Source organism: Orycteropus afer, unplaced genomic scaffold, assembly GCF_000298275.1.
Source record: "Orycteropus afer afer isolate SDZICR_OR568_19922 unplaced genomic scaffold, OryAfe1.0 scaffold00193, whole genome shotgun sequence".
NCBI lineage: Eukaryota > Metazoa > Chordata > Mammalia > Tubulidentata > Orycteropodidae > Orycteropus > Orycteropus afer.
The window spans coordinates 4,091,474-4,113,166 of record NW_006921780.1 but is presented as its reverse complement, the minus strand read 5'-3'; the positions used below and the strand labels follow the sequence as shown (position 1 = coordinate 4,113,166).

The 21,693-nt window shown below is 50.7% G+C and overlaps 1 protein-coding gene across 1 annotated transcript; it reads left to right on the top strand.

Moving 5' to 3' along the window:
- Positions 1–13,574: 13,574 nt before the first annotated feature.
- Positions 13,575–21,278, top strand: VSIG8 (V-set and immunoglobulin domain containing 8). The gene is made up of 7 exons (XM_007947692.2): positions 13,575–13,623; positions 17,375–17,550; positions 17,954–18,155; positions 18,279–18,500; positions 19,486–19,605; positions 19,881–20,076; positions 20,999–21,278. The coding sequence occupies exons 1-7, from the start codon at positions 13,575–13,577 to the stop codon at positions 21,276–21,278; spliced, it is 1,245 nt and encodes a 414-aa protein (XP_007945883.1).
- The last annotated feature ends 415 nt before the right edge of the window (positions 21,279–21,693 follow it).

Sequence of the window (21,693 nt, the reverse complement as noted above, 5' to 3'; positions counted from 1 at the left end):
TGTCTTAATGTCTGTTTCTCTTTTTCGATCCCTGGGATGCTGTCATCAAGTTCATTTCCAGCACAGTCTTGTCTCTGCACCTGCCCAATTGAGAGGCATTTCAGGGCATTGAGGCAGAGAGTTAAGGAGCTCTGGTGGCACGGTGGATAAGGCTTTGGGTGCTAACCAGAAAGTTAGCAGTTCAAATCCACCAGCTGCTCTGCAGAAGGAAGATGGGACAATCTACTTTTCCATAAAGATCTACAGCCTTAGGAACCCAATGGGGGTCGCTATGAATTGGAATCTACTCGATGGCAGTGAGTTCGGTTCTTTTTTTGGAGGCCGGGAGCTAGAGATGATCTCTCAGGGAGGGGTTGGCACAAGGGCTGGGCTAGTTGGAGCTGGGGAAAGAGGTTCTAGGGCTGGGCCTGAGCCTGAGCTCTTAGCCTGCTCATGCCCATGACTAAGACCACATCTGTGGAGGGGTGATGTATGGACCTGGGCTCACCTCTTCTGTCTTGGCTCCCTCCTGCAAGAGCCCTTTGAACTCCAGGAGGCACCTCAACATAGACACCTGCCCCCATTCCCTTACTGGGGCACACCCAACTCTCTTCACCCTGCCAGCACAGTCCTCTCATCCAAACACAGCCACCCCTCACTCAGGTAGCCAGGCTCTCCTCAGTCCACACACATACACACACACACACACCCAAGACAACTCACTGCCGTTGAGTCAATTCGACTCATAGCGACTCCTCCTTGGGTTTCCGAGGCAGTACCTATGGAAGTAGATTGCTCAACCTTCCTTCTGAGGAGTACTGTTTATTCATTCCTTGACTGATTCAAATACTTATTGAAGGCCTACCATATGGCAGGTATAGTTCTAGGCACTTAGTGAATACAACAGCCCTGGTTCTGTCCTCACGGATTTACATTCAGATCAGCCTGCTCTTGCTGTCTGTGCCCAGCTGTCCCCTGCTAGATTTCTCATCCCTTCAGAACAGTGTCAGCCCTTATGGAAGAGCCTTGATTGTCAGGATTCCATTTTAGGCTGAAGTGCCAACTTCCAGGGATGGAAATACTTTTCTGTTTTTGTGTGCTTGGGGGAAAAGGACTCTGTCCAGCTGTCATCACTGTGCTTCACATCCTTCCCCACTCCCCTCTGCCCTTGGCATTCTACTTCTCAAGTCCAGAGCCCTGTCTGTGTCCCTTGATAGGTCCTGCAGAGGCAGAGGACAGCTGTTGGGTGTGTCCTGGCTGTTTACAACGCCAGATTACAAGGGCCCCAGGCAAGAGTCCTCTTTTCACAGGGCTCAGGGAGAGTCAGCAAGCTGCTTCCTGAGCTTCCTCTTCCTCAGGACAGCCTCACCTTCCCCAGCTTGTTCCCCACCAGCGAGAGCTGTTGCCCCACCCAGACAGGTGGGCAGCCCACCAGCTGCTTGGGAAGAGGCTGTCTCACCTTCCCTGCTCAGCACCTCTCAAAGCAAGCCCACTACTTAGGGACCCTGTTACCCCCCCTCTCTAGGGGTCTTGGTAGCTGGAAGACCTGATACCCACCTAGACGATTCTGTCTCCCTCTGTAACTGGCACACTGGCTGACCTATTGCTTACCGATTACTCAGTTAGTATCTTCAGGGGCCAAGGAGCAAGCACTATTTCAGGGGACCCTCTTTCCCTGGAAAGCCAGAAAGAGCCTTCGGGGCCTGGTTGCCCAGCTCCATACCAATTGTTCATCTCAGGGCTGGGAGGAATAGGCCCCCTGGAGCAGGTCAAGGGAAAAGGAAGGTTCCATGGCTACTCCTAACTTCTGAGCCCACGTAAAGAAAAAGGGTCAGGGTCACAGGTTGAAAGCATTTGGGCAGAACTGACAGCTGACTGGTGAAAACACAGGTCTTGTGGTGCCTGGCAGATCCTAAGCTCTAAAAGTGAGATCATTCTGGCAGGGTCTGGACATGGGGAAGTTATAGGTTACATGAATAAAGAGCTGATTTCAGAAGTCACCTCTGAGCAAGTGAAGATGGTTTGGGAGAAAATCTGAGCTCTGCCCCTGGGTGACTGTACCTGAGCTGCCCACTCGCCTTCTACACTACACTTCTGCCTCAGAAGTGGACCACGATGCTCATACCACCCACTCAACAGTGGTGTCACTAGGGGGCTGCAGACAGCACTGGGTATCACTGTCAGAGGGGGTGACACCAAAATGACTGTCTATAAAATTTCTGTGCGATGTTTCAGCAGAAATTTCTTATTTTTATAAAAATATTCCTGTCGTTAGTTATAACAATAAAAACACTTTTCGGAAGTCCAGCTTATGTGTATCAAAATAAGGGTAAAAACAAGAACCAAAGCAAACTCACTGCTGTGGAGTCAGATCTGACTCATAGTGACCCCACCTTGGGTTTCCGAGGTTGTATCACTACGGAAGTAGAATGCCCAATCTTCCTTCCGAGGAGTGGCTGGTGGGTTTGAACTGCCAGCCTTCTGGTTAGCAGTCAAGAGCCTTGGGCACTATGCCACCAGGGCTCCTATGAGGCTAAAACTCTAATTTAGTTTTTGAAACTTCTACGCACTCTTGTTAGAGCTGTCATTATTATCCAATTAACAATGATGGTTAGAGTCACATGGCTTCATGTGCACACATTACGAGCACCCACTGTTGCTTTCATTGCTGCTGGTGTTTTCACAGTCACTGATTTTGTCAAATTTTCTGGTGCTTTAGCTACAGTATTGTAGTAATTAGTATTTGTGAACCTATATCAATAACTTTTTTGAGAATGAAGTAATAATTAAAGGAAAAGAAAGAGGAAAAACCAAAAAAAAAGGCCTTCTGCTCAGTTACTAATAATGTGGCAACTAATAATGTGGTAATTCAATGTAGAAAGATTTTACGGAACAATTTTGTTGTTAGTATTCATACAATCTGAGAAACATTGCATTTAACCAATTCACAACTATATTTATCACATACTATTCTATGATTAAAAGTGATAGTAAACATTACTAAGGGTTTGGAATGGTCTGGTATGGGAGGAGGTCTATGGTAGGAGTGTGACACCATGAGTTACTGCACTGGGTGACGCCAACCTTAGTGATGCCACTGCCACTCCTCAGAGGAAGAATGTGGAGAGATTTGATATCTTCTCTCTGGAGTCCTGAGAAGTCTTGAGGAAGCTCCCATGAACTCCAGGGCTGGTTTGAGTCATCGTAGGAACCTAGTTCCTAGAAGTGGGACAGTCCTGAGAGCCAGGCAGACAGCAAGTGTGTGAAGCCAGTGGCTACAATGGCATCTTTTATCTTCTACCCCTCTCACTCAGGACAGAAAATGGGGAACATTACAGGGAAAGATCCTTGGCTTTAACCGGGGGCTGTTGGAGTCTGATGGCAAGACACAGGGGACAGACATCAGGAGATCATGTGAGCCCAGCTCGCAGAGATGGGGTGGAGCCTGGAGACAAAAAGGAGTAAAAACTGGTACTCTTGTGAGGAGTCTAATGGGGATCAATCCTGTTTTGGTGCTAGAGGTTGGAGCTTTGGGTGGGCAGGGATTTCTGCTAAAGATGACTTCAGCTTCCTGCCCTTTCTATACCCCCCTAATGTCATGTCTGTTGTTATGTGCCCTCGAGGCAGACCTGACTCATAGCGACCCCTCCTTGGGTTTCCCAGGCAGTATCACTGCAGTATCACTATGGAAGTAAATTGCCCAACCTTCCTTCCGAGGAGTGGCTGGTGGGTTTAAACTGCCAGCCTTCTGGTTAGCAGTCAAGTGCCTTAGGCACTGTGCTACCAGAGCTCCTAATGTCATATCTAGAAACATTAAACTGAGTATCCTTCATTAGGGAGCTCTGGTAGCATAATGCCTAAGGCACTTGACTGCTAACAGAAGGCTGGTGGTTCAAACCCACCAGCCACTCCTTGGAAGGAAGATGGGGCAATCTACTTCCACAGTGATACCACCTCGGAAACCCAAGGAGGGGTCGCTATGAGTCGGGTCCGACTCGATGGCACATAACAACAACATCCTTCATTAACCAGCTCTGGTAGCATAGTGCCTAAGGCATATGACTGCTAACCAGAAGGCTGGCGGTTCAGACCCACCAGCCACTCCTCAGAAGGAAGGTTGAGCAATCTACTTCATCTACTTCCGTAGTGATACAGCCTCAGAAACCCAAGGAGGGGTCCCCATGAGTCAGATAAGACTCGACAGCAGTGGGGTTTGGGTTTATCCTTCATTAAGCTCTGGTGGTGTAGTGCCTAAGGCATTTGACTGCTAACCAAAGGCTGGTAGTTCAAACCCACCAGCCACTCCTTGGAAGGAAGATTGGGCAATCTACTTCCATAGAGATAGCGTCTCGGAAACCCAAGGAGGAGGTTGCTATGAGTCGAATCAACTCAGCAGCAGTGAATTTTCTTTTTTTCGCCCTCATGTTCAGAGGTAAAATGAGCTCTGTACCTCACACCAAGTCACTGAATCAGCTAAGAGGTGTCTAGGAGGCTGCAGTGGGGGTAGAGTGGTGGTGGGGAAACTTGGAGTATTGCCTGGTACTTGTCTTTGTAGATGAAAAGATTGCTAGAAGCTTGCCAAAAAAAAAAAAAAAAAAAAGGTGCCCAAGCAATCAACTGTTGTATTAGAATCTGATTCCTTATACCTTATTTTCACATTTTATGCATTAAAAAAACCCCAAACCCACTGCCATTGAGTGGATTCTGACTCAGCAACCCCCACTGGGTTTCTGAGGCAGTAAATCTTTTCGGGAGTAGATTGCCCCATCTTCCTTCAGCGGAGTGGCTAGTGAGTTTGAATTGCCAACCTTCTGGTTAGCAGTCAAATGCCTTAGGCACTATGCTACCAGAGCTCCTCATTTTATGCATAAAGACACATGGTATCTGTGACCCAAGGCCTTCCAGCCCTTGCAATATCAGACTGGGCTGCGTCCAGCCTGTAGAAATCTGGTGGTTGGGCTTCACTTGGGAGTACTGAGATCTGCAGGCTGCTGACTCCTGGGCACATGTCCTCCAGGCTCCTGGCTGGGCTCCATGCCCTACCTGCTTGCATGTGCCTGCTGCCTGAGCCACACTCCACTGTGGCTTGGAGGCAGTCTCAGATCCTTTGCACCTGCTGCAGAAGCAGCCCCAATTGAGTATGACTTAATAGCCTGCCCTGGTGGCTGGGCCAGGCTGTCTCTGACTCAGTGGGGTGCTGGGATGTCCTCTACTACCCCTAAAAGCTTCAGTACCACATTTGTGACTCAGGCCACAGCTGGGCATTAATTGGTCTCAGTAAAAGCACATTGATTAGGCTCAGATGAAAGGGGCTCAGAGAGTTCAAAGCCAGATAGGTCCTTTGGGGTGAGGAAGGGTGGCAGCTGTTTCGGTGACAGTGGAGGAGAGACGCTGGTGTCTCAGACAAGAAGCTGGGTGAGGAGGCCATGGATGCTCAGGAATAGAGTTATTAAGTTTCCCCACTCTCACCTCTCCCAATTGCTCCTTCTGCAAAGAGTGGGAGTCTAGGGGAGAACATGGCAAGAAGGAGTGGCTCATTCCAGACCAGGGGTTTTCTCCCCATCCTAGGCTGCTGCCCTAGATGACTTGCCTCTCCATCCCTCCTCTCCCTACCATACCTTGAGAGATGTTTGAGAAATCATGTCAAGGTTACCTGGAAGATCCTTATTTCAAACATCACAGAAATCTTGGGCTCCAGAAAAGGCCAAATTATTTTTTACTTGACGGGTTTAAATAGCTCACACCCTTCCCAGCTGAGATATTTTGAGGTGCAAGCTCTGTTTTTCTTCCTTCATTCTGACCCTATGTCCCCTTGGGAGAGATGGAGCCATCACCTCAGTGTCCTGGGATGACTTTGTGTCTGGGACAGGATTGAGATTTTGGGGTGGCTTTCTCAGAAGATTCTTGGAAAGGGGAGCCAGAGTGAGTGGGAATGGGGAGCATGAGGGTCTGGGGCTTGGAAGAAATGCAGAGCCAATGACCTTTTTCTGCATGGTCCCTGGGGAAAGGCTGTTTGCCTTTTGGCTGGTGGAGTGAGCATTCTCTGGTGCTTGAATCTCCTCTGGAAACTTTAGCCAAATGGTCGGATGCCTGTGCATGCCCTGAGAGACAGGGAACTCACTACCTTATATAGCAACCCAAACTATCTCAGAGCAGCTCTGATTCTCAGAAAGTTCTTAATATTGAGTCATGTTTTCCTGTACATCTGATGTGTGGCCCTAGTCCTTTCCTTTTAAACCACATAAAAATGAGTGCTGCCTCTTTTTACATGATAAACTCACTGCCATTGAGTCGATTCCAACTCATAGCGATCCCCATTGGATTTCTGAGACTATAAATCTTTATAGAAGTAGATTGCCCCATCTTCCTTCCATCTTCCATGGAGTGGGTTTGAACTGCTGACCATCTGGTTAGCAGCCAAAGACCTTATCCACTATGCCACTGGAGCTACCTCAGATATTTCCTACTCTAGCTTCTGTGCAGCCTGATCTTGTGTGAGGATGTGCCCACAGTTCTGGTAACACGGGGAGGGGTTGTTGGAGGGAGGAAGCTGGGGGAAGCTGGGATCCTTTTACTTTCTGCCTTGGGTTGGGCCTGCTGTTTTCCTGCCAGTTAACACTTCCTTTGTCCCAGTGAGCCCTGGCAGAGTTGTGATGCATCCCCTCCAGCACCACCTTCTCTTGCTCCTTCCCCGTCCCGGTTTCTAGGCAACAGGAAACAAACATGGGAAGCAGAGTGAGGGATGATCAAGACAGGTTTTGAAGGGAAGGCTCTGAACCAGACACACACCCGGCTTAACTTTGACATCTGCCAGCTCCCACATCTTCCCTGGGCAGCTGCCAGGAGGGCAAGGCAGGCCTGGCGTCACGCTGGGGGCTGGGAGCACCACAGTTCTCCTCTACAGATAGCAAAATCAAAGGCATATTTTATTTCTACAAATTCAAAGGTCAAAGTCCTATTGGATAGATGGATTAATTCATCACAAAGTCTCTCTCTCCACACATGAACATAAACATGGCCTAGGACGATCAATCACAGCTGCCTAATCTATCCTTGGGGCCTGGCTCTGATCCCAATGAGGTGCTCTGGGGTTTGGATACAAGGTCTCAAGATGTCAATTCTCAAGGATCTTCTCCCCTCAATCCAAACAGAATCATCAGTTCTCTCTTCTGACTTCACTGTCTTCTCAATCCATATCTGGCAGGGCCCTGGTTCATTTCCCTAAGTCTGGAATAGTCTTCCAGTTGCTTCTCTCCACTCCTGTTCTTCCCTTTGGCAAATCCTCAGTTACCTTTCAGATCTCTTTTTAAACATCACTCCACACCACATATTGGCATAGCCTAATACACTGAGGAGTAGCTTCCCCTTTCCTTCTCTGTCTCCACCACCAGATTAGATGCCCTGTAAGAAGAAAGACTGGAGAGACTGAGGCTTGTTAGTTGCTCTTTCCTAGGGCCTACTACAAGGCACAGACAAAACTGACACAATTTGTGGGGTTTGTGAATTGATAAGGCCTGTATGAGTTGGAATGACTCAATGGCAGTGAGTTTGGCTTTTAGAGTTTTGTCCTGCAAGACATGGCTGAAGTCAGTGAGGTGAAGATGCCTTTTATCTTAGAGGTCTCTTGATTCTTCCTCGGGTGTATGTCCTCAGTAATTCACATGCTTTTTATAAACTAACACCTCCACTCATTCCCTGATAACAGACTGATAACCATTCAACCAACTGCCCATTGCCATTGGGATTTGCTGATATAGTGGTGAGTTATGTCAGTCCTTTCAGTGATGCCGAATAATTTAGTGCTACTTGCTCCTGGTGGTGATGTGGTTAAAGCATTCAGCTGCTAACCAAAAGGTTAATGGTTCAAACCCACCAGCTGCTCCATGGGAGAAAGATATGGCAGCCTGCTTCTGTAAATATTTAAAGCCTTGGAAACCCTATGGGGCAGTTCTACTCTGTCCTATAGGGTTGCTATGAGTCAGGATCAACTGGATGACAGTGTGTAGGGCTCTTCAGGGGGAGCACGGGTGGTGTAGTGCCTAAGGCATTTGACTGCTAACCAGAAGGCTGGAAGTTCAAACCCACCAGCCACTCCTTGGAAGGAAGACTGGGCAATCTACTTCGATAGAGGTATCGCTTTAGAAACCCAAAGAGGGGTTGCTATGAATCGCATTGATTCCATGGCAGTAAGTTTTTTTTTTCTTTTTCTTTTAGGGTTCTTAAGAGTGTGGGTGAGCCCCAGGACACACAGGAGGGAGAGACTTGGGCATACGCAGGCTCCCTCCCTTCTTCCTGGAGTCCTCCTTCTTTTGAGGTGTGCCAGCAGAAACCAGAGGTTTGGGAAGCTGGAGCCGGGCTCAGGGAGTCCCTGAGGATTTGAATGTGTCCAAAACTCTCACCCACCATCCCTGACTGCTACTTCAGTCCCTAGCACTGACCTATATCTTCAAATTCCCCGTGCATTTACTCACCTTTTCTATATACCAAGGAGCTCTGATAGCACAGTGCCTAAGGCATCTGACTGCTAACCAGAAGGTTGGTGGTTCAAGCCTACCAGCCACTCTGTGGAAGCAAGACTGGGCAATCTACTTCTGTAAAGATTTACCGCCTCAAAAACCCCACTGGGGGTTGCTATGAGTTGGAATCAACTTGATGACAGTGGGTTTGGTTTTTGGGGTTATTTTTTTCTCTATACCAGTTATGGTTGAGTAAACTCTAACTCACAACAACCCCATGTGTATCAGAGTAGAAGCATGTTCCATTGGGTTATCGATGGCTGATTTTTTTGTGAGTAGATTGCTAGGCCTTTCTTCCAAGGTTCCCCTGGGTGGACTCGAACCACCAGCCTTCTGGTTAGCAGCCAAGTATGTTAACCATTTGTACCACTCAGGACTCTCTCTATAACTAACTCTAACCCTTTCTTGACCTTGCATTCTCCCACCAGGGAGAAGTACTCTCATCACACACATTTACCATCTCTATGTCCCTAGCCCAACTTACCTAACCATGTCCTCACCTGACAGTCCTCCAATCCCAAACCTTTACTGAAAGTCAGGTGGAAAGAGAGCAGCAGCAGTAGCCCCTTGGCGTCTTTGTGTTTGTCTCCATGGTGCCTCTGTTCGTCCTCTCTCAGACTTCATATGAAGTTGTTTGTCCCATGGCTGGTCATGACTTCTGCTCCAGACCCTTGCCTCAGAGGCTTTTTTCTGTAGGACAAGTCTCTGGGTTGCTAGTCACCTTCCTGGGCGTTGAAGGGGTGAGCCTGGGTCTCCATGGAGACTTGGGAGAGGGGGCTAAAGAGCCTACTGATGGTGTAGGGAGGGAGTCTGGAAAGGGTCAAGTGCCAGTGCCAGGACCCTGGAAGGAGAGATGAGATGCTTAGGTCTGAACCCAGAGAGGCTGGGGAAGAGTTTGAGCAGGAGGGCCCAGGCAAATGACAGTAGGGATGACAGAAGTTGTGTGGAGTTCAAAATTACTTTGGAGGAAGAGTTGTTGTTGTTGTTAATGTGCCCCGTTGAGTTGGACCCGACTCATAGCGACCCCCTCCTTGGGTTCCGAGGCAGTATCATTACGGAAGTAGATTGCCCAACCTTCTTTCTGAGGAGGAAGAGTAGGTGAGCTAAAATCTCTGCTTGACCTTTCCCAAACATTCTGGGGTTGGGCTGTACCTCATCTCAGAAGCAGCTTCTGGGCTTCTGTGGGTCCTCGTTCTGCTTCTTCTTTCCTCCTCTTCTCCATGTCCATTTCTTTCCAGGCCAATTACCTTTGATTTTCTGTTTCTGTCTTGGAACAGGTGCAAATTACTACTCAGACTGACGCTGTGCCCAAGAGGTACTGCTCTCCACTGAGAGAGCAAGAGACAACTGATGATTCTTTTTGGATTGAGGAGAGAAGATCCTTGATCCTTAGATTTCACAGGGAGTAGCAAAGGGCTGTTAAGTATTCTGAATGGTCTGGTATGAGAGGAGATCCACCGTAGGAGAGGGGATGACACCATGAGTTACTACTATGCTAGATGATACCAACATTAGTGATGCCATTGTGTCTGTCTGTCTCTGTCCTAGTCTCTGTTTCTGTCCCTTTACTAATCACTCTCTTTCCCAATCTCTTTCTCTACCTCTACCTAGAGGCACAGAGGGAACCATGATAGTCTAGAATCTGTCTGGATTTTTATGGGGCCTGAAAAGGAAGTGGGCGGGGAAATGGGAGGGACTGGGGTGGAGACTGGGTAGGGGGGAAAAAAAGGAGGAGTTGGAATAAGGAGCCTCCCAGCAGTGAGGCCACTTCCTGGCAGTGGAGGGTGCCCAGAGAGAAACTTGGTCTGTGGACTGTGGGCTGGACCCATACTATGAAAACTAAGCTGATACCCTAGTGCCTTTACCTTCCACTGTCCCCCTAAACCCTGCAGTGCTCAGGCACGGAGCAGAAAGGCTAATGGCTCCTGCATAGGCCTCAAATTGCAAGGAATGGTAATTACCCTTCAATGGGTCAAAGGGGAACAAGAATGTTGCCTTGCCTCTTTAGGAAGGGACCACACTGTGGTGCCCTTAGAAGTAGCTGTTCTTCCAAGAGCATCTAAGCCCTCAATCTCCCCAAATTCTCATCTCCCACACTCTAAAACCAGGTCCACTCCCTACTCCAGTAAGACCATCTCTAATGGACCTCATCTTCTTATAACTTGCTGCACCCCCCTCCCCAAATGCCTTTCATGAAACTAGACCAGTTGAGAAGCTTAGGCTGTGGGGTTGGATCTCAGGGGTCACAATTGTTAGGGGATTAAGTTACTTTATACCCGTAAGATGGGCTCATGGACATTTCAACCCTTCCTCAAAATCTTGGGACTCCAATCAACATGTGTCTTCGGAATTCTTCCAGAGCTAAGAACTGAACATTTTAAGCAAACCTGGATTTAGCAGATGGTGGCAAACCTCAATTTTGATGCATATGAAACCTATATATCTTGAATCCATGTTTTAACCCTAACCACAGCCTATCCTAACTCAAATCTGAAATTCAATTTTAACCCAGTTATAACTTCAATTCTAAATCAGTCTCCACAAGTTTTCAATTTAGCCCTAACTGTATTCCCAAGCATAGGTGTAAATGAAACTAAAGCTCTATTCCTTATCATAACACAGATCACAACCATAACTCAATTCTAGCTGTAATTCTAAACTTAAGCCCAACCTTAACTCCAGTCCCAACCTCAGATCTAACCTCAACTTCATTCATAATTCCAACTAACCCCAAACATAATCCAAGCGCCAGCCTTCATCCCAACTATAACATTAGCTCAAACCTGGAACCCAATTAAACACCAAACTTAAACTTCAGTTTAATGGAACTACAATCTTTAGTCCCTTCTTTTCAATCTCCCTCTTGCTGGTCCTACCTGTTCTCTTCTTCACCCATTACTGACCTTCCATGTTTTTTCCTCTGGGTGTACTTAGCAACTCAGAGGGTTATCAAGCTGTTTTCTTAGACCACTCTGGACTGAGAGTCAAGATGTCTGGGTACCCAAAACTATGCTTCCAGTAGGATCATGTTTGTTGAATACCCATGTTTCACCAGGCCTCTGTTTCCCCATCTGTAAAATGGGGATAATGATCCCTGCTCTCCAGAGGGTTCAGAACAATCCTATAAACCTAAAAATAAACAAGGAAATAAGGATACTCATTATATACATCTGGTGGGCCCCAGAGCACCCTATTATTGTTGGGAGTGTGTGTGTGTTGCGGGGGGAGGGGGTTAAGTTTGGAATGCAGAAAAGCGTGGACTCCTTGTGCTTCCTTATTATTCTTATTTTTCCTGGAAGGGTGGGCCCTGTCAGCATTTCTGAGTCCCACAACTCTCCCAAAGACTCCTCCCCTTCTGCCCTTCTTGTGCCTTCTTGTGTACCAGATCAGAGCAGGGGAGATGGGGGGAAGGGCCCTTGACTCTTTTGAGTGAGTCTAGTTGCTGAACAGGAGCTCTGGTGGCACAGTGCCTAAGGCACTTGACTGCTAACCAGAAGGCTGGCGGTTCAAACCCATGAGCCACTCCTTGGAAGGAAGGTTGGGCAATCCTACTTCCGTAGTGATACTGCCTCGGAAACCCAAGGAGGGGTCGCTATGAGTAGGGGCCGACTCGATGGCAAATAACAACAACAACAACAGTTGCTGAACAGGGCCATCCGTGATCTGATCCCGCTGCTATGCATGGGCAGTACTAGAGCACGAGGCCTGTCCTTGTACCCTCTGGACCAACTAGCAAGAGTTGGCCCGCCACAGTATCCCTATATCTGCCAGAACTCTCTAGAACCCCTTCTCCCATCTTTCTAGAACTGGGCTGGCTTAGTCACCCCAGTGATAATTCAGTCCAGGTTATGAGGGTCCTTGGTCTCCTTTCCTGTGTACAGAAACAAGAACACACAGTGATCCCTAAAAAAAGTACACACAAAGGGGCTTAGCCCCTCTCAAGAGACAGACACCCTCCTTTACTCACACTCATATGGGCACACCCCTCCCCAGTTCTCTTGGCACTATTCTCTCAAACATTCCCTCACACATGAATTTGCTCATCTACACTATCCAGCGACCTCATCCCTCTGCACACCCTGGTCCCTCTCCTCTCAGGCCTAACTGAACTGGGTTCAGTCCTATGTTGGGACTTGGGCTTGAATCCCCCATAATGCTCTCTGGCTCCCAGGGATTGCCTATACTTGAGGGTGACCTTGGATCAGGGCTGGGTCGGGGCACCGGTTCAGAGGGGACAGACAGGGTTAAGACCCTGTTCCCATACACACCCTTTCTACTCCTCTTTCAGCTTAAGAAGCTTGACTCCCTTTGAAGGGCCAGCAACCCTGGGGGGAAGGCGGGCTGGGCATTCTTGAGTCCCTTTCATCTGCCTGATCCTTCCCTCCAGGTCCCGGCAATGGGGAAAGTGTCCCCTTCAGTGGTGCTCTTGCCCACACACTTCAATCTGGAGGTCCTGTGCTTTGTTTTGGGGTTCCTTTGGAGGGTCAGGGATATTTGGAGGGAGCAGGGATTTGGAATGCTAGAGCTTGCATGAGGACAGTGTCATATGATTGTGCCCTGGAGTTAGTGTTAATCCTTCAAGGCCTAGTCACCTTACTCCTCAAGCCTGGCTTCCCTTTCCTCTCCCCGCTTCCCCTGGGGAAGGAGGCAACAAATGAGTGGTGAGGGGAGTGGACGCTGTAAAATGGGGCGACTGTTGTCACCCTGAGGATGAGGCCAGGAGGAAGTGGAGGTTTAACAGGTGCCTAATTACAAGTCCCACTGGCCGCCCTGCGCCATTCTTGGGACAGGGAAGAGCTTGGGTGAGGGCTGGGTAATGCCTGGGTAGGCCACCCTGTCACCCCGCTAATTAGGGTTCCTGGGACTCCTCCCCAAGGCGGGGTCCAGGCCCCCTCCCTCCCATAAAAATAACTCCGCTGCTCCTTGGCCTGGCACTCATTTCACCCTCTTGCCACCCCAGGCAGTGTCTGGGCCCTCAGCTCCCCCTCCCTCCACCTGCCCCCTCACACCCACTACCACTACCACCACCACCATCCCCAGGGATAGCCAGCCCAGGCGGAGGAAACATCGAGCCTAGACATGGGAGTTCGAGGCGCCTTCCACCTTCTACTCGTGTGCCTGAGCCCAGGTATGGGGCTGGGCAGCGGGTAGGGAAGCCTGGCAGGAGGCAAGATGGGCAGGAGCTCATTGAGGCGCTCACCAGGGGGCCTTGAAGGTGGTCTGAGATGTCCTGGTAGGGTAGTTCTGTCTACCCTGGTCCTGCTGTCACCCTGGTTTGGATTATTGCCCATGGGGCCTCTCCCCAGGACAGCCCTGTGCCTGAAGGTCTGGGGCATGTGTCTGTGGGTGAGGGGCCATAAGCCCTGGGCACACCTAGATGTGCAGGTGCCCTACATGCACATGCCTGCAAATGGGGAGGACATGGCTTGCCTGGAGTTACCTGCAGGAATGGAGGTGGGGTAGGAGAGTCAGGTGATTCCACCAGCACAGTTGAGTGAAGGCTGAGGAGGAGCCTGGGAAGGATCAATTTTCATCAGATCATCTGTATACTATTCCCAGTGTGAAACCTCCCCTTGCTCAGAGCCAAGGGGCAGGGGAGTTGCTTGCCTTGAAAGGGCAAGTGATCAGCCAGCGTTGGGATTAGCATTGGGGTGGGTCTGTGTGGGTGGTTCCATCATGGCCAGTGAGAGTTCAGGCCTGAGACCCCACGCTGGGCCCTTGGTGCTTTGAGAGGACCAGGGGAACACCCCTCCAGGATGAAGGTGGAGAAGGGTGGGGAGAGAAACTCCCAGATCTCCCTAGCCCCACTGGGGCACTCCTTGAGGGTAGGGCTCAGGTTTGGACATTGTGGCTGCCTGCCCAGATTGGGGCAAGTCCCAACAAAGGCTGTGTTGTGTGGGCATTGCTGGAAATGGCTTTGAGTCTTTCTGGGGTCTGTCTGGACTTGGGGTGAGAAGGCATTGGGGAAGAGGGCCTGGAAAGAGGGAGTACTTTTTGTTTGCACACGATTGTGTGTGTGTGTCTGTGAGACTGCCTCTCTGGTAGGAAGGCTACAACACTCTGTCTGTTTGGGAGCCCAGATGGCAGAGCTGGTAGATAGAGCTCACTCAGCAAGCTCTGATTGTGATGTGGGGATTTGGGATATCTCCATGTGTGTGGCATGTCTGTGGGTGTGTGAGGAAGGCTCACAGCTAAGTGTATTTATGTACCAATATCCTCCGGTGGGAGCTGCCCCCTTTCCTCCTTTCTCTCCCTCTCTTTCCTCCAGACATGAGTTAAGAGCTCTAGGAACAGCTTAAAATCTCTTCCTCAGTTCAACCCCTAGTGCTTGTCTCTGGGGGAGATAGCTAGTCCCCACTGTCCTCTTCCTCAGAGAACCCACTGTGACTTCCCCAGTCCCTCTCTTCTTCCCAAGTCTCTCTCTTCCACTCTGGACTTCTTCCCTTTCCACAGCTTCTCTCTTCTCTCACATTCCCTGAAGTACTTCCCCCGTGCCACAGCAAGAGGAATCAAGGTGAGATACCAAGAAGAACTTTTCAAGCAGACTGAGGAGTGGGGAAAGGCTAGAACCTTTGAGAGGAGGTTGAGAAAGCTTCTAAGGAGATTGAAGAGCTGGGGTGAGGCTCCCTGGCCTGAGACAACTGAAGAACTCAGCCTGGTGCAGGGTGGAGGCTTCTTTCTTCCAACCCTAGCCCTTCCTCCTCAGGCTTCTCTCTCTCTAAATCCTTCCCCTCCTGCCTGCTGGTCTGCATGGCTTGGGAAAGAAAGTGTTCTGTGTTGTAAGTCGCTTCCAGCAGTCCTTCCCCAGGGTGGAGTTGTTGCTCTGCATTGAGTTTTGGCTTCATCCCTGGCTTGCTGTGTGCTGCCCCAGGATCCGGCAGATAGCATCAGGATCCTTATCTCAGGAATGAGCTGGTGTTCTCTTGGCCTAGGGCTAGAAGAGGCATCACCAGGTCCGTTAGAGCCACCGGCCTGACTGCTCTGGAGCCTAGCAGGGTTAGGGCATGGCTGATACCCAGCCAGAGATCTGAGGAGCAAGTTCAGTGACGCTTTGGGTTGGAGGCATTGGAGGGGTCCTTACTGGTGTCTCTCGAGGCAAGCCAAGTGTTCCAGGCAGGGCTTCTGCCTCTATGTCTGGTCTTGAGTGAAGACACATGTGGACTATGAGATTTTGCAGTAGGTGTGTCTTCTGGAGTAGATGTATTTGTGTCTGTGTGCAGATACGTTGTCTGTTTATATGGATCTGACTCGGTGTGTGTATGTGTGTAGAAAATGTGTCTGCATAGGTATGTCTGTGCATTTTGAACACTTGTGTCTTTGCACTGATTTGGTTGGCAAGTATGTAAGATGCTCTTTAAGTGTGAATGTGGTACCAGGAGAGAGCCAGAGAAGGGCAGAGCAGAATGACTTGCTGAGACTTGAGGGACTGGGACTCCCAGGGACTTGCTGACTGTCTACAAAGAATGCAGCAGAAGAGAGCCTGACAGGGTAAGGGGTCCAGAAGTGAGAGTTGCAGGAGACTGGGAGGCAGAGCTCTGCATGCCGAGGGTGGGGCCATGGGCACAACTCCCTCTGTGGGTCCAACCGGTTGAGGCTAGTGCTTACCTGTGGCTTTAGGATAGGGAGGGAGAAGAGTTCAGTTCTGAGTTTCAGAATCCTGGCTCTTTACCTGCTGTCCATCAGGGAAGCCCACAGAAACTGTTGCCATCCATAAAAGTGCATGGCAATGTCCAGTGGCTGAGGAGCTCACTGACTCAGTGGGGTGCTGAGCAGTGTGGGGAGGGGCTGCAGGTAGGAGAGAGAATGTGGGGGAGCTGCACCTGAGCCACATGATCATACAAGGAAAAGACACAGTCCACATTGCCATGTGTAGTCACACAAGACCATCACTCACTATCACATAGGAACATGGCCTGGCTTCTGGTCATGGCTGCTCACAGTCATGCACAGGGATACACTATCCCTAAGGCCACAGGCACTGTTGTAGGCACACAGGGTCTCATATCACACACATGGCCACACATAGGCATTACAGACACACACTATCATAAGATATACCCACAGTCTCGCATGCATGGTACACACAGATGCACCCAGACTTTTGTCCCTCAGACTGGAAAGAGACTCTTGAGGGCACCGTGTCCAGCCACATGCCTTCAGATAGGAAAACTTCACTTGACCTAGGCAGACTCTTCTATCAGAGAATTTAACAACTCTGGAGCTCTGGTGGTGTAGTGCCAAGGCATTTGACTGCTAACTAGAAGGTTGGCAGTTCAAACCCTCTACCCACTCCTTGGGAGGAAGACTGGGCAATCCACTTCTATAGAGACACTGCCTCAGAAACCCCTGGAGGGATCACTATGATTTGGAAGCGACTCGATGGCAGTGAGTTGTTTTTTTTTGTATGCTCCATATGCCATCACACACACACACACACACACACAATCACTCCTGCATCATCATGTACATATAGTAGGCATGCTGCCTGGTCAGTTGCATGCATATTCTTTAGAGTACACATAAGCAGCCACAACTACTCATAATATACAATGTACATATGTGTACCTATTCCTGTATGTATACATATAATCATATATATATACATGTGTAAATAATAGCTATATATACACAAACAATATTCAGATGCAATCCTATATAATCATAAAATATATACAGGTGTGCAAATGTGCATTCATGCATATACCAATTCATGCACACACATATACACATCCTCAGAGGAAAGTTTTCTCCCTGTAGAAGTCTCATTGAACCCCAGGTTGCAGCTGACAAAAGAATGGTGGACAGAGAGACGGGCTGGGGCTGACTCCCCAAGTCCTAGTTCTACCCCCCTCACCCCATCTGCACTACCCTTCCCCCAGCACTGCTGTCTGCTGTGCGGATCAATGGGGATGGCCAAGAGGTCCTGTACCTGGCAGAAGGTGATAACGTGAGGCTAGGCTGCCCCTACATCCTGGATCCTGAGGACTATGGTCCCAATGGGCTGGACATTGAGTGGATGCAGGTCAATGCAGACCCCTCACATCGGGAGAATGTGGTAAGTGATGGGCATTGGGTTCTCCTTACCCTACACTTCAGGGTGTTTACCCATGGGGCAGCCAACCCAGACTTGGGCCGCTCTTACCCCAAGTCCTCACAGAGTGGGGTAATAGGGAGGAGAGCTCTGTCAGACAGTCTATCTCCTCTCACCCTCGTCCAAGGGGAAGAGGTGATATGGTCCCTGTCCACAGGTTTGCAGTCTGACCTTATACTTTCCAAAGTGCTGAATTTCATTTGATCTTCATATATTCTGTAGGTGTCACTGGATCAGGCCTTGTCAGTCCCATTTTCTAGCAGAGAAAACTGAGTCTCAGAATAGTTCGGTGAATTGCCCAGAGCAGCCAACTCATATGACCCTTCTTGGCTCTGCTTGCCTTACCATTTGTTTTTCTTTTTTCCAGTTCCTTAGTTACCAGGACAAGAGGATCAACCACGGCAATCTCCCTCATCTGCAGCAGAGGGTCCGCTTTGCAGCCTCAGACCCTAGCCAGTACGATGCCTCCATCAACCTCATGAACCTGCAGGTGTCTGACACAGCTACCTATGAGTGCCGTGTGAAGAAGACCACGATGGCCTCCAGAAAGGTCATCGTCACTGTCCAAGGTATGGCCTGACTCCTCTGGGCTCCCTTCCCTCTGATGTCAGAGCCAAGGGCGGCTGGACTACCCTGAGCCTGGCTCTGCCTCTTGGCTGGGCCTTGGCTCCCATCTACCTGTTTCCCTGCAGCACGGCCTGCGGTGCCCATGTGCTGGACTGAGGGTCATATGACACATGGCAACGATGTGGTGCTGAAGTGCTTTGCCAATGGGGGCACCCCGCCTTTGTCCTACAAGTGGGCCAAGATCAGTGGGCACACCCACCCCTACCGTGCTGGGTCCTACCACTCCCAGCACAGCTTCCACTCTGAGCTCTCCTACCAAGAGTCCTTTCACAATTCCATGAACCAAGGTGAGGGGACTACCAGGGGTCTTATCTGGAAAATGGGGTAGAGGGTGGTGGGTGGAGATGAATGGATGCAAGATTAGGTACTCTGGAAGCCTGTGGGGCTTCTTGGGTGATCACCAAGTCAAACCTGAAGCCTCTGTGAGAGACCTCTGTCCCAACAGTTGTTACTGAGGGAAGAAGAGGAGGCATTATGGTTAATTTCATAATAAAACAGTCTGAAATAGACAAGAGCTGGGCTTGAGTCCTGGCTGGGCTACTGCCTGACTGCAAAACTGAGGCAAGGTGCTTAACCTCTCTGTGCCTTTGTTTCTTCATATATGAAAAAGGAATACTAATGCCTACCTTCCAGGGACATGTGAAGATTAAATAAGATAAGGTGTGTAAAGCTCCTGGTTCACAAACCCAAAAACCAAACTCACTGCCATCAAGTCAGTTCCAACTCATAGTGATCCCTCCTTGGGTTTCTGAGGTGGTATCTCTATGGAAGTAGGTTGCCCAATCTTCCTTCTGAGGAGTGGCTGGTGGGTTTGAACCACCAGCCTTCTGGTTAGCAGTCATATGCCTTAGGCACTATGCCACCAGAGCTCTTCCTCATTCATAGAGAAACTTAGTATCACAATCAAACAAAGAATATCAGAGACAGAGGACTAACTCTGTCTTCATTGTATAAATGAGACCAAGGCTTAGAGAGGGGCCCCAATTACCCTAAGGTCACAGAGTCAATTAGTGGTGTCTCTGTCCTGTTGCTGGGAGAGGAGTCCTTCCTTCTTGCTTCTCTGCCTCAGCAGAAAGGTGACTTATCTGGAAAATGGAGTGGACCTGTGTGTGTGTGTGTGTGTGTGTATTCATGTTCATGAGTGAACATCTTCTCTTCCTCTAGAGGGGTTGTCCCACATTCCCACCCACAGGGGCCTTGGCTGGGATGAGAGCTCTCAGAGACCACACCTCTCCACCCCACTACAGTCCTCTGCCACTCCTTTAGTTTCAGGCCTGAACAATGGGGACTTGGTGTTGAAGGACATCTCTAAGGAGGATGACGGGCTGTATCAGTGCACAGTGGCCAACCATGTGGGCTACAGTGTGTGCGTGGTGGAGGTCAAAGTCTCAGGTAGGTGCAGCGGCCCCACTGGGCTGTGTCTGGGAGGGTTGGACTGGAGGCCCCAGCTATATTTCAGAGCGTTAGCTGGCTCTGCTTTCCTAACCCAGCAGGCCACAGGTGGGAAGCCTTGGCAGAAACATGCAGACATAAAGGGTTAACTTGCATCTCCCATGTCTTGCTCATTGGGTGTCCCAGGGCCCTTGATTCTCTGCCGCTTTCTTGAAGACCCTTTGCCCTGGCGTTTCCTGTGGAAAAGCCTAACCAATCTCCACTTCTCTCCACAGACTCCAAGCGTGTAGGCATGATCATTGGGGCCGTGATAGGCTCTCTGCTCATGCTGGCCTGCGTGATGATGGGCATCTGGGGGCTCATCTGCTGCTGCTGCGCGGGCTCCGGGGCTGGCGGCAGCCGCGGTGCCTTCGGCTACCGCGACGGCGGCGGGGTCGGCGGAGGGGCCTGCGACATGGCTAGCGAGATCAGGTAAAACCTGATGCATGCTGCATGCTGCTGTGCGGCAGGGGACCGGCGCCCTGCCCCTCCCCACCCCTGCCTGCCACCGGCCGGCTGGGACTCCCACCCCAACCCTGCGGGCCATCGCCACGGAGTGCTGGGACCGCAGCATGTCAACCTGCCACTCGCCGCATGGCTTTTCTGTCTCCCTCCCTTCCCACCCCTGGACCTCACCTTTGCTCCCCTGCCCTCCATTTCCCTTCTGTCTACACACCTCTCTGTCTTGCCTAGACTGTAAGCTCCTGGAGGGCAGGGCCTATTCTTCCCCCACCCCCCCTTCACGTTTTCTCTGTACTGCGCCGGTGAGAACTTTGGACATGCTTATTTAAGAAGTTAATAATAAGAATAGTGCTAATAACTTATCTTAGAAACAAACTAGAAATAAAAATAGAAAAGACTAGCAGTGCTAATAACTGCAGTGCCCTGGGGATGTAGGAAACCATGAAGAAGATCGAGGGGAGGGAGGTAAGAAGAGAGGAGAAAGGGCGAGGTCAGGTTTAAAGAAAGAAAAAACAAAACAAAACAAAAAAACAGGAAGTAGCTTCCTCCGGATCTCTAAGGCTCCCTCCTTGGTAGAGTCAGTGGTTCTGTGAAAACATCAGGAAGGAAGTGGAGGGCGCCTGCATGGGCTGACTGCCGTGGGCAGTCTGGACAGGTGTTGACAAGTCCTGTCTGGAGGCCTGGGGATGGTTGTCCCAGAGATCGCTGCGGGATCGCCGGCTCAGGAAGGAGCAGAGAGAAGAGTAGGTCGAGACCGATGGAGAGAGGCGAAGGGCAGGTGGAGGGAGGCGCGGGAGACGAGAGGTTGCCAAGAGCCCCCAGCTCTGCCCAGGCCGTGCCCACGCCGCGCCGTGGAGGAGCCCGCTCACCCGCCCGCCTGTTGTTTCCACAGAGAGGACGCCGTGGCGCCCGGGTGCAAGGCCAGCGGGCGCGGCAGCCGCGTCACCCACCTCCTGGGGTATCCGACGCAGAACGTCAGCCGCTCCCTGCGCCGCAAGTACGCGCCTCCGCCCTGCGGCGGCCCGGAGGACGTGGCTCTGGCCCCCTGCACCACCATAGCTACAGCCGCCTGCGAAGCGGGCCCCTCCCCGGTGTACGTCAAGGTCAAGAGCGCCGAGCCCGCCGAGAGCGCCTCGGGGCCGCTACCTTGCAAGGACGGTCTGGTGGTGTGAGCGCGCGCGTCGCTCCGGGCTGCGCCCCGGCGGGGAGAAGGGGCGGGCCTCTGCCTGCAGCTCGGGACTCGCTCGGCCGGCTGCAACCTCACTTGATCCGGGCCGCTAGGGGCTGGATCCGCTAGGGGCTGGAGGCAGAGCCTTCTTCCGAAAGTGGGAGGGGACAGAGGAGAGCAGAGAAAGACCAACCAGAGCCCTGCCCGCATCCCCGGAGCTGCGAGGCTCCGGGGGAGGGAGGGAATAGGAAGCAGAGTCAGTGTCGGAGAGCGGCCGAGCGGTAGGTCCGCAGTCCTCAGCCAAGGCAGAAGGCCCCGGGGGCCAGGTGGGGTGGGGGTCTGGACTGAATTGTCTCTGTGTGAGATCTGAGCTCCGAGGCAGCAGTGTTAGCACAATAAAGAAACTGTATGACTTGAGA

What these genes read in the sequence shown, in the direction of transcription:
- VSIG8 (XM_007947692.2), top strand. Translation starts at nt 13,575, where the DNA reads ATGGGAGTTCGAGGCGCCTTCCACCTTCTACTCGTGTGCCTGAGCCCA. An exon ending in GGTCATCGTCACTGTCCAAG is followed by an intron (nt 18,156 to 18,278) that starts GTATGGCCTGAC and finishes GTTTCCCTGCAG; the next exon opens with CACGGCCTGCGGTGCCCATG. An exon ending in GGTGGAGGTCAAAGTCTCAG is followed by an intron (nt 19,606 to 19,880) that starts GTAGGTGCAGCG and finishes TTCTCTCCACAG; the next exon opens with ACTCCAAGCGTGTAGGCATG.